This window comes from Hermetia illucens, chromosome 1, assembly GCF_905115235.1.
Source record: "Hermetia illucens chromosome 1, iHerIll2.2.curated.20191125, whole genome shotgun sequence".
Taxonomy (NCBI): domain Eukaryota; kingdom Metazoa; phylum Arthropoda; class Insecta; order Diptera; family Stratiomyidae; genus Hermetia; species Hermetia illucens.
Genome location: NC_051849.1, coordinates 93551737 through 93563865, shown reverse-complemented (window position 1 = coordinate 93563865; position 12129 = coordinate 93551737). Strand labels below are relative to the sequence as shown.

General features: G+C 41.8%; 1 protein-coding gene across 1 annotated transcript; it reads right to left on the bottom strand.

Annotated features, from left to right (window-relative positions):
* Nucleotides 1-3454: 3454 nt before the first annotated feature.
* LOC119646953 lies at nucleotides 3455-9784 on the bottom strand. Its single transcript, XM_038047649.1, has 3 exons — nucleotides 9478-9784; nucleotides 3881-4102; nucleotides 3455-3819 (listed from the first exon to the last, which is right to left on the bottom strand). Exons 1-3 carry the CDS (start codon nucleotides 9623-9625, stop codon nucleotides 3716-3718), a joined length of 474 nt encoding a protein of 157 aa, XP_037903577.1. The 5' UTR covers nucleotides 9626-9784; the 3' UTR covers nucleotides 3455-3715.
* Nucleotides 9785-12129: the final 2345 nt, after the last annotated feature.

Below are 12129 nucleotides of genomic sequence, written 5' to 3'. Positions count from 1 at the left end.
AGCTTTTAGGGATATCGAATTGGTGGACCTCGGCGCAAAACCGGGATGTCTGGAGTTGCTTACTAGGGCCTAGACCGGATACCGGTTGTTGCGCCATAGATGATGATGATAATACGTACCGTATATGTAAATGGGTATGCTTTTGTGCACGAAGTAAATCGTAGATATGTGTTCGATCAATTTATATACATACGTGCATATATAATATAATACAGTATTTGGTAATAGTCAATGTTTGTTTGTTTAGTATAATATCTACGCACATTGCCAAGAACGGATAGGGACGACGTGTGGGCATGCTTGGCGCGCAATACCTCAACTGGAAGCAGTCGTCCATTTACCGTCTGCCTGTCTGTCTGTTCGTCACGCGCATTTTTCTCAGAGACGGTTACAGCGATTGACACCAAATTTGGTAGAAAGCTGGGAACTGTGAACGCTCACGCATACAGTGCGGTAATTCCTTTTACGACGAATTCAAGAGAGGGTCCTCATACATGCAAAAGGGGGAGGTAAATTTTGTTTTCATCAAATATAATCACGTAGGGTATCAAATGAAAGGTCTCGATTAGTACTTTTCGAAGCCGGTCTTAGTTTTGCTATTTGTTAGAAAGGTGGGGAGTGCGGTTGAAAGTGATCATTCCTTTAAGGGGGCCATTCTCAGAAACTATTCAACCGAAAAATCTGAAAAAAAAAACAAGAGGCTGCCACTATATAGTGCCTGGGCTCCGAAATACCTTCCATACTGATATCTGTACAAATGAAGTTAATACCATCATTTTTAGTAATTGGCTGCAAAACCCCCCTTAAGTTCATGCTAGCACCACAAAATTTCGCAACAATATATGGTAGAATATAGAGCGTGGTCAATTTGGTGGAAATCGCACTATTACTAACAAAGTTATAATACGTCAAATTTGTCGCTTCTTTGCAAATTCAAGACTATGAATGTCAATATCATCCGAAAGTGGATATTCTCACATAATATATGCATATATTACGTGCTACGTACTAAGAATACACAAAACCTTTCGTACCTGAAGCGTTCAGCTTCCGGTTCCCGACTTGTTATTTGTTGAGAGGATTAAACTGAAAAATTAAAAGTAAAATGTGCATCATTCACGTAAATGTATGGCTTTTGAGAAATCCTGCCCGACTCTCCGGCTCTTTCGGTCAAATATTCTGAATATACAATTCTATGACGTATTCTTTTTTGTTAATGCTTAGAGGCATGAAATCATAGGACTTTCGTTAAAATCTTATATCAGCACCACTCCATAACTCTGTAAATGTTTTCGATGGCCCTTCACATGCTACTTACATCATTGCGATTAAAACCTTTTGAGGTTCAAAGTATTATATTCCATACTTCGGAACTTTATCGTACCGTCTTCTTTGCGTACGTTTCTTTTAGTCGAGGTTTACGAAAGGAGGTTCTACCAGTTCCTGTAATTTGAACTGCTCCTTCAGAGTAGTGAAGATTTCTAGTTTAGATTCGATTTCGTCTATAAAGACAGTAGAGAAACTCCACGCTTTTGAGTATGCAATAACATTCTATTAGGATAAATTTTCTATTGGGTTTATTATTATTATTTTGTTAAGGAAAAGTCGCACCGCGTCCTTGAAGAACTGTTGTGCCCCTTTTACTGGTTATAGTGTACCTATTGATCATAGTATCTCAAGCAGGCCTATAACCGTTAGGAACTTTAGTATATTCCCTACTTCCAGATATTTCTGCTTTGTATCTGGTATTAAGTGTTCTCCCAGATGCCTCGACCTACTTTGCACAAGTGCCGGACACTGTCCCAGGACGTGTATAGAGGTTTCGTCCTCCTCCTCACAAAACCTGCAGGCAGTCTCCGTAGATATCCCTAGCTTCCTTAGGTGATAGTTCAACCGACAATGACCAGTGAGAATTCCCACCATGATTCGGAGGTTGTTTTTGGTGAGGTTTAAGCAATCCTTTGTGTGTATGGGTTCGTATCCCCCAATAAGCACCCTGGACTGCTCCATCCCTGGTAGGCCCGCCCAGTTTAGTTCCCGCAACCGTTCCTCTTCATTCCGTTCCTCTCCCTTCTTGACTAATTCGTCCGCTGCCTCGTTGCCTTGCAACCCAGCATGGCCTGGAACCCAAAGTATCCAGACCTTGTTGGGCGAGCCGAGTGTATTCAGTCTCTCAAGGCATTCCCATACCAGTTTAGAGTTCACCTGTTTGAACCTATGTGCCTTGATCGCTGCTTGGTTATCGGTGAGAATAGCTATGTTCTGCCCCCTGTAGTTCCTTTGCAGATTAAAGGAGCCACATTTGTCTATGGCGTATATTTCCGCCTGGAATATGCTAGTGTACCTACCCATTGGCTTAAAGTACATTTTCCTTGGACCAATGACACCGGCACCCGCTCCCTCCGCTGTGAGAGATCCGTCAGTGTACCAAGTAATCAGTTGCTGGTTTAAGCCGTATGTCGCAGCCACGTTCTCCCAGTTTGCCTTGTTACTCCAACGTGTTTCAAACTTCTTACCGAAGTGAAACCTCGTCGTCATGTTATCCCTTGGTATCAGTAATTCGGGATACCGTCTAGAAAGAATATCAATCTTCCTTCGATTTAGGCAGCTCCCCGCCTCACTCATACTACCGGCCATCCTGAATATTGATCTCCTTGCCTGCATCTGTATGTGCAGATGGAGAGGGGTTAATCCCAGAAGGACCTCCAGGGATGCCGTTGGACATGTCCTCATTGCCCCACTGATACACACGCAACCCAGCCTTTGGAGCTTATGTAATTCCCTGGCTTGCGTGCTGAGTTCGGTTCTTTCTGCCCAGATTACCGCTCCGTAGGTAATCATTGGCCTTACTATTGCAGTATATATCCAATGTAGTATCTTCGGGCGGCAACCGCATTTTTCTCCTGCTATGGATCTGCAAGGCACTAGCAACCCTTAGTCCAGTTTGGATTCCATCACATAGGGTATCTTCATTCAATTGACCCTACAGATTAAAACAATGTCGTCCGCCTAACCCTGGATTTGTATTCCAGTATTTGTTAACACGTCCTGGAGCTCCTCCACTACCATGCTCCACATCAGCGGCGATAGTACCCCACCCTGTGGACAGCCTTGAGTGGTGTCCATGATAATAGAATTTGTACCTGTCGGTACCTCCATTTGCCTGCTTTCTAGCATTTTGCCCATCCATTCTATTGGGTTACAGAATGCATTCTCATTCATTCATTAGCACTTTCAGTTTCAGCTAGGTATTTACCTTTTGTTTTTCCTGAATCTCCTCTGACCGCACCACATATTTTTTTTCCTTTTATCCTTCGTTCAGTTCCTTCAGCTCGTTTACACCTGAGGTCTCCTGAGATGAGATTATGGGAACCGCTAATTGCAGAAGGACGGTGCTTAGTTTCCTCTATCTTCGAAGCTATGAAATCTTTGCTACGGTAATTCAAAAACACTATTTGAGTAAAAATAGTTTATTCCAAAACTACATATGTTGTTTGAAAAAGAGCAGAAAGAAATTATACATAATTGACTGAAATGTAGTGCTTGGTTTTAATTCTTAAGAAGTTTATATAAGGGATACTTGAACCTCTCGATTACGGCATGTTACGCGTTCTCAAAGCATTGCGTAATTCAAAGAAATAGAGTAGCTTCAATAATGCAAATTCGAAGGTGCTTAATTACTTCATAAGAGTATATTTTACAAGGCGTCCCGTGCCTACAGTTTGAAAAATCCTTCGTTTTCATTTTCACACTTTTCTTTTCTTAGCTTTAAATACAGTGAAATCATGCAAAGAACAAAATAAACCTCCAGGCAAATGGCTGAAAATAAAAAAACGTTAGAATTAGTTTTAGTTATTACAATACTTATATTTAACCTTACCTACTCCAAACACTAAAACCAGTCCAACTTTAACGTAAGTTTCATGGATGCCATTGAATTCTTCGATGAATAGGACTACAGCGACTGTAGCCAGGGAGACGACGGAGTAAACGATGTATGGGAGCATTAACCAACTATTTCGTCTTTTCGCCCCAAATATCAAAAGAGCGAAACAAATCAAACCAACAACGGAGTAAATTATGTGGAATATCGTCGACGGGGCTGCAGAAAACATTAAAATCTATTTTATTTATTAATTTGAACCGAAATATCCAATGTTATAATATAGGCTTTAAATGGCTGTTGGCGGTACATAGAAACACAACTGTGCACTGCCAAAAATCATGAGACGGTGAAAATGAAAAAAGTCTAAACATTCTGCTGTTATTGTTCTACTCACCAAGGCCCTACTTTTAACCTTCTCGAGCAATGTGCTATCAGCATCACCTGGAGAGTCTTTCTTTGACTGCTTTGCCGCATCATTTAAGACGGTCTGGAAAGCAGAACACACCCTTCCTTAGGACAGTTCTTCTTTAGGCTGCACTCAGTTTATTTGCGTTACATAAAATATGCATACAGCTAGGTGAAACCCTTTACCCTGGCTACTAGCAGCCTGCAAGTATTCTGTGGATTTCCTACATTTGGTATCATTCTTGTCAGAGCCATCCTGGCGGCATACGCCTTTTGGGAAGCATATGCCACATGCCGCTTAAAATTGAGCTTCCCATCTATTATCACTCCCAAGTGTTTGGGATGCTGATTTGCAAGTGATGATACGCCTCCCAATTCTAATGCGATCGACATTACTTTTCCGACACTTGGTGATAAGGACCGTTTCCGTCTTTTCCTCTGCAAAACCCTTATACCTGAAGGGCCAAGCTCCCGGTATTCCGACTTGTTTTTATATTTCATTGATCTCAGAAAAAGATTCTGTTTTTTTTTAGTTATCAAAGGCGGCTTTAAAGTCGATGAATAGATGGTGCAACTGTTGTCTATATTCCATCGCCTCTCGCACAGAGAAAATCTGATCTGTTGCTGATTTGCCTGGAGTAAAGCCTCTTTGGTATGGGCTAATGATGTTCTGGGCGTATGGGGCTATTCGACCTAGCAAGATAGAGGAGAATATCTTATAGATGGTACTCAGCAACGTGATACTTCTATAATTGCTGCACTGTGTGATATCTTCCTTTTTATGTATAAGACAAATAATGCCTCGTTGCCAATCGTTAGGCATTGATTCGCTGTCGCATACCTTGAGCACAAGTTGATGAACCACTTGGTGTAACTGGTCGCCTCCATATTTAACCAATTCGGCTGTAATTCCATCGGCTCCTGGTGACTTACGATTTGTTAGCCGATGAATTGCACGGACTGTTTCTCCTATACCTGGTGGTGGCAGTATTTGTCGGTCGTCTTCAGTTGGCGGGATCTCCAACTCGTCGATGTTCTGGTTGTTCAGTTGCTCATCAAAGTACTCAACTCATCGCTCCAATATGCCCATTCTGTCGGAAATCAGATTTCCCTCTCTGTCTCGGCAGGATGAGCATCGAGGTGTATAAGACTTCATTCTGCTGACTTGTTGGTAAAACTTCCGCGCCTGGTGCGGTTGCTCCCTGTAATTTTCTAGTTCACAGATTTGTTGGTTCTCCCAGGCTTCCTTTTTCCGTCTGTGAAGTCTCTTCTCCGCTCAACGCAGTTCGTGATAAGTCTCTGCGCGTGCCCGCGTTCTTTGAGAATGCAACATTACTCGATATGTGGCATTCTTCCGTTCCGTTGCTAGCTTACATTCATCGTCAAACCAGCCGTTCTGACTCCTTTTGCGGCTGGGGCCAAGTATGTTTGTGGCCGCATCAACGATAACGTTCTTCAGGTGGTTGTGAAGATCATTTGTTGATGCTTCATCTCCAGGTTCTCTGTTGACTGCGGTTATTGCGACATCCATTTCCCCTCTTATAGGAGTCGCGGTTGTGTTGTGGATGGCTTCAGTGTTAACTCTCACCTGATTGTCAGAGGGGATTCTGGGTGGTGTTGTTATTCGAGCTTGGAACACCATGCCAACGAGATAGTGATCCGACTCTATATTGGCCCCCCTATATGTTTTGACATTCATCAAGGCTGAGAGGTGGCGGCGTTCAATCAACATAGAACATAGAACAATTTTTATATATAATACTATTTATTTGCTTTTTAAAGCTTTATGTGGAACAAAACCTTATTAGAATCGAGTCGATGTCTCTCTGTCTGTCACACCCGATGTATTCGAAAACGGTTGGACCGATTGTCACGATAATTGGTGAAAGCGTGAAACGTGTGGTCTGCTGTTCCTTTTACAAATGGCAAATGGCGCCATTTTGTACTGAGTTTAAGTGGGGACCCCCAAAACGTATGAATGGAAAATGTGGCCATGTGGGGTTGTAATAAAACTAATGAAGAATAGGATAGTCAAACGACCATCCTGACGACCTAGAAGGAAGAGCTATTACAAAAACCTAAAAACTTTGCGAAATTGACCGTGAAGATCTGCCTGCAAATACTAAAGCTCTATCGGAGCCCTCGGTCGACACGTGCTTGCACGCCTCTGTGCTAGCCAAGCGTGTATTATACAAAATTCACGTGTCTATACCAGAGCGTGGGTCCGCATTGCATCTTGAAAATATCTGCACAAACATAGGGATTCGCGTAAGCCTAACAAGTTAAACCAAAACGCGAGCTAAAACCTGGAAATTAAATTAAAAAAACACGACTGCTCGACCACGCGGTTGTGAGACGAGGAGGGATGGATACTTCAGTCTGAATGGCTGTACGACACCGCAGCGTCTCAGGGGGTAGGTGAGGAAAGTGCAGAAACTTTGCAGTCTTGCATATTACTCACTGAAGAAGCTAGCCCCACACCTGGCAGTTAGATAGAAAATGCAAATCCATTTAATCAGAAGAAGGAGAAACTTGAGGTCCGGTACGGATAACCGGCGGGAATCGTCTGATTTGGTGACTGGGTCGGGCTCCCGTAATGGACGGCACGGTATCGAAATAGCTAGTCGTGGGGCGCTTCGACGTCTAGGCGCCATACGACCAGGAGAACCGCGGAAACTTATGATCGAGAGTCGATGGAGGCAGAGGCGGCAGCATCAACAACACCACCTCGCACTGCAGGCAACAAATTCAAACCCGCCGAAGCACTCTTCTCCATCGTCCAGCTGAGGTTCCCGCTGAGGTTTGGGACGAATTCCAAAGAGCGTGTATAGAATTCTCGGAAATGGATCTTTTGCATAGACCCCAGGCTCTATGCATCTCCAGCAACTCCGGGAATTCTATCTCAAATCAATGATGAGATTGCATCTCGACTGTGTGCTGATATGTCGCTGCTGAAACTACAATCACTTATGTACTGTAGTGCAGTTATGGCTGTCAGATTGCCCGGTCAGAAGATTCGCTTTCGCGTTATTAGTTTGAATGACCGAAGAGATCCACCATGGAAAATTTGTCTGGAACGTCGGCGGGACTCACTAAGGCAGGACATTGCTAGACTGATTTAGATCAGCACTGGCCATGCCAGCAGACGGGTAGACCCGTAGTTGAAATTCTCGACACACTAAAACAGAAACTTTCTATCATATGCAATCGGTTACGATGGTATGGCGAAAGTCACTCCAGACGTGTCCAGAACGCAACATACGCGAGGAACCAGCGAAGCTTTTCAAGGTTTTGTTTCCAAAACAAAACCTTATTAAAATCGGTTCAATGTCTTTTTTCAGAAACGGCTATACCGATTGACACGAAATTTGGTGAAAAGGTGAGAACTGTGGACCCCCATACATGCAGTGGGCGATATCCTTCTACGTTGAGATTAAGGGGGGGGGGGGGGTCCCCATACATGTCAAAGGGGAGTGTAAACATTTTTTTCACTGAATATGGTAATGTAGGTATCAAATGCAAGGTCGGGAGGAGAGTAGGAGGGGTGGAAAGTGATGTTTCCTTTAACGGACCCATTCTCAGAAACTACCCGACCGAAAAATTTGAAAAATATATGGTGCCCAGGCCTCAAAATACTCTCCATATTGCTATCTGCTCAAATTAAGTTAATAATAGTATATTATCATATTTTTGGGAAAATTGAGTAAAACTTCCTTTAAGTTTATCCCAGTTGGGAAACCAGAAGCTGGGCGCTTCGGGTATGAAGGGTTTTGTTTGCTTCTTGTGTGAGTATATTTGAGTGTAGAACTATCCCATTTGTACGAAGCCCGTTACGTATATGCATTTAGCATGTCAGATTTAGTACTTCGGTTTGTAAATTTACACGGTAAAGACAACTTTGAGCTACTGTAACTTTGTTACTAATAGTCCGATTTTGGTCAAACTTGGAGATAATATGTTTCATATATATTTTATACTACTACCAACTTTTTTAACTCTCAGATAAACTTAAGGGGGGTTTTACTCAATTTTCCCAAAAATATGGTAATATACTATTATTAACTTAATTTGAACAGGTATTGGTATTTAGAGTATTTTGAGGCCTGGGCACCATATAGAGGCAGCTTCATGATTTTTTTTCAGATTTTTCGGTTGAGTAGTTTCTGAGAATGGGTGCGTTAAAGAAATCATTACTTTCCACCCCTCCCACTCTGCGCCTTTTTAACAAATCTCAAAACTAACACCGGCTTCGAAAAGTATTAATTGAGAGCTTTCATTTGATATCCCACATGACTATATTTGGTGAAAAAAAATGTTACACTCCCCTTTTACATGTATGGGGACCCCCCCTCCCCTAAATCTCAACGTAGAAGGATATCACTCACTGCATGTCTGGGGGTCCACAGTTCCCACCTTCTCACCAAATTTCGTGTCAATCGGTATAGCCGTTTCTGAGAAAAGTACATGTGATAGACAGACAGACAGACGCACAGCCAGACAGACAGACATTGAACCGGTTCTGTTTAAAAAAAAATGATTTCCGGGCCAACCAACCGTACGTGATAGCAAATTTAATTCGACAATGTTTCACCTCATCTACGCTTCAAATGAAAATCCCATCGGCTGCATGTCCCCTTCACCGTCCTCAGGAGCCCCCATTTGTAATTTGTATTTCTTGACATCCGGTTTAGGAACGTAGTACTTTTTAGCCCCAGCCATTCCCTTGATATTTAACCTTTTAGTGTAAAAAGATAATTTTGTATTAATTTCTCAATTTTACTCGAGCCCCTTTGTTTGGAAGAGGGAAATAATCGTCAATTTGTTCTAATTTAAATAATTGAGAGCTAAGCCGCATTCACATGTGTACGTAGGTTAGAACTTTGCATTGGGGTTATCTGCAACCGAAAGTTGGTCAATGAGTATTTTTTTTGTGTTTTTAGAAGTACTGCCTCTAAATGTCTTCGAGAAAATGCTTATATTCATAGTGTCAAAGGAAATTGACCCACAAGCTGGATTGCTTGTTTAGATGTTTTCGCGTGCTAATTACTGTGCATATTATGCATAAAAGAGTGGGAAAACTTACTTAAACTTGGCATAACGGCAAAGCCCAAGGATAAAACAAAGAAGAGCACAAGAATTTGTAAATTTAATTGAGCATTTACAATAATAATGCAAAAGATACTCACGAGATTCATCGTCTGTGATAATAATTTTGTTTAAAATTAAAGAACCCCCGATAATGTTGACCAAGGACAAAATTAATCCAGCCGCTCCCAAGATATATGCGCCAGTTTCTAATTTACAACAAAAACAACACTTTTTGAAGGGCTCCATTTCGATGAGTTTCTTATAAAGTTTCGTTCATATGTGATCGTTGTTCTTAAGTAACACTAATTCCCTCAAATTTAAATGTCTATCATGGTTAGCGATGGCCGAACTAGCTTCGAAGTTGACTGAAACGGACTGAATATGGTTGTAATATAAACAATGCAATTGAAATGATTACTTGCTGCACACCGAGACTTCTCCGATGGAGCGTTGGTTGATGGGGTGGTGCGTCATTGCTTAATCTCTCTGCGTCTGTATTTGCGTTGCGTTTGCTCTGCTGCTGTGAGCTTATCACTTTCACAGCATTAAGGGGAGAGACCACATTAGGTGGTTAGCTTAGCTATTCCAGAAGACGCTGTAAAAATTTTCTTTAAATTATATGAGCGTAGAACCGAGCGATTATTGGGCTTAGCATCGAACACCCAGGAGGTTGTCACTTTAACTCCTTACTTAACCTCTTGTAACGCTATGTAAATGACGTATTTATAATTACTTGGCGTCAGTTCCTTCTATTGTAGCAAGTTCATTGCAATTTTATAACTCAAGAACCGGCGAATCGATTGTTAGGAGATTGTGCATGAGTATCTCAGTTAAATCAGGGTAGTAATCTCGGGCGAGCGTAATGCTGACCACATTGCCTCCTACAGTGTTCTGTAGTGTACCGTTACGGTCTTGAATGAAGTCCTCTAACACATTTCAAGGCCCTGATCCAATGTGGATTGTTGTGCCAACGATTATTATTATTATTATTATATAGGTTCTGAGAACGAGACCTGTTACATATACACAGCCCTCACTCCCCTACGTTTCACCCGATATCAAATATGGGACCAGTTTCGAAAAGTACTAATTGAGCACTTTCATTTGAAACCCCACGTGGTCACATTCTGTGAAAAAAAATGTGCACCCTCCATTCACATGTATGGGGAGCCCCTTCTTAAACTTAACACAAAATCGCGGTTCTTGCTGTACGTAAATGGAACTGCGTAACGAAATTTGCTCACGAATTAACGCAACTGGGATGAAGTGGCATTCTACAACTGGTGTTTTTTGTGATCGACGTATCAGCGCACGTCTCAAATCTAAAATTTACTGCAATGCCGTCCGTCTGCCGCTCTCCATAGTTCTGAGTGTTGGCCGACTACAAAAGACAATGAACGCCGTCTTGCGGTAATGGGGACGAAGATGTTGCATGGCACTGGTGACGTGATACTTTTTGATCACATCCGAAACGAGGATATCCGCGATCGATATGGGGTTGCACCGATCGTGGAAAAACTGCGAGTGGGGCGTTTTCGATGGTGTGATCACGTAATTCACGCGAACGGGAATTCACTTACCAATATTGGTCTGAATATCCAAGTCAATGGTAAGCAACCAAAAAGCCGTCCGAAACAACGGTGGCTTGATACGCTGGATGGGAATTTAAAGACCACGCGATTACATCCTGATCAAGAATTTAATAAAATAAACTGGCGAAATCGATCACGATTAGCCGACCCCGCTTGTAAACGGGACAAAGGCTGAAGAAAAAGAAGAATATGTGAGAGGCGACGAGTGCACGACACCTGCGTGTCACATAGCTAAAAATTCCATTGCCCTCTATTTTTTAGAAAGCGATTTAAATAAATCATTTGATGGAAAGCCCTGTATTGATAATAGTCAACCTCATACACTTCACACTCTGAGTTTAATATTATATGCAAATGCCAAGAATTTAACCTACATCAGATATAAGTCGGGAAACCAGAAGCTGGGCGCTTCAGGTATGAAAGGTTTTGTTTGCTTCTTGTGTGAGTATATTTGAATGTAGAACTATCCCATTTGTACGTAGCCCTTTAAGAATATGCACTTAGCATATCAGATTTAGTACTTCGGGTTGTAAATTTACACGATAAAGACAACTTTGAGCTACTGTGACTTTGTTACTAATAATATGATTTGGATCAAACTTGGAGATAATATGCTTCATATTATATTTTATACTACTACCAATTTTTATAACTCTGAGGTAAACTTAAGGGGGGTTTTACTCAATTTTCTCAAAAATATGGTAATATACTATTATTAACTTAATTTTAACAGATATCGACATGGAGAGTATTTTGAGGCCTGGGCACCATATAGAGGGAGCTTCATGATTATTTTTTCAGATTTTTGGGTTGAGTAGTTTCTGAGAATGGGTTCGTTAAAGAAATCATCACTTTCCACCCCCCCCCCCCTCCACTCCCCGCCTTTTTAATAAATCTCAAAACTAAGACCGGCTCCGAAAAGCACTAATTAAGGCCTTTCATTTGATACCCCACATGACTATATTTGATGAAAAAAATTTTTACACCCCCCTAAATCTCAACGTAGAAGGATATCACTCACTGCATGTCTGGGGGTCCACAGGTCCCATCTTCTCACCTGATTTCGTGTCAATCGGTATAGCCGTTTCGGAGAAAAGTGACTGTGACAGACAGACAGATATTCAACTGATTTTAATAAGGTTTTGTTTTGCCAACAAA

Excerpts from the sequence above, each read along its gene's own strand:
- LOC119646953 (XM_038047649.1), bottom strand. The coding sequence starts at position 9,625 with ATGGAGCCCTTCAAAAAGTGTTGTTTTTGTTGTAAATTAGAAACTGGC. Across the intron at positions 4,103-9,477 it reads TATCACAGACGATGAATCTC|CCCCGTCGACGATATTCCAC; the intron begins GTGAGTATCTTT and ends TGTTTTCTGCAG. Across the intron at positions 3,820-3,880 it reads GGTTTTAGTGTTTGGAGTAG|CCATTTGCCTGGAGGTTTAT; the intron begins GTAAGGTTAAAT and ends TTTTATTTTCAG.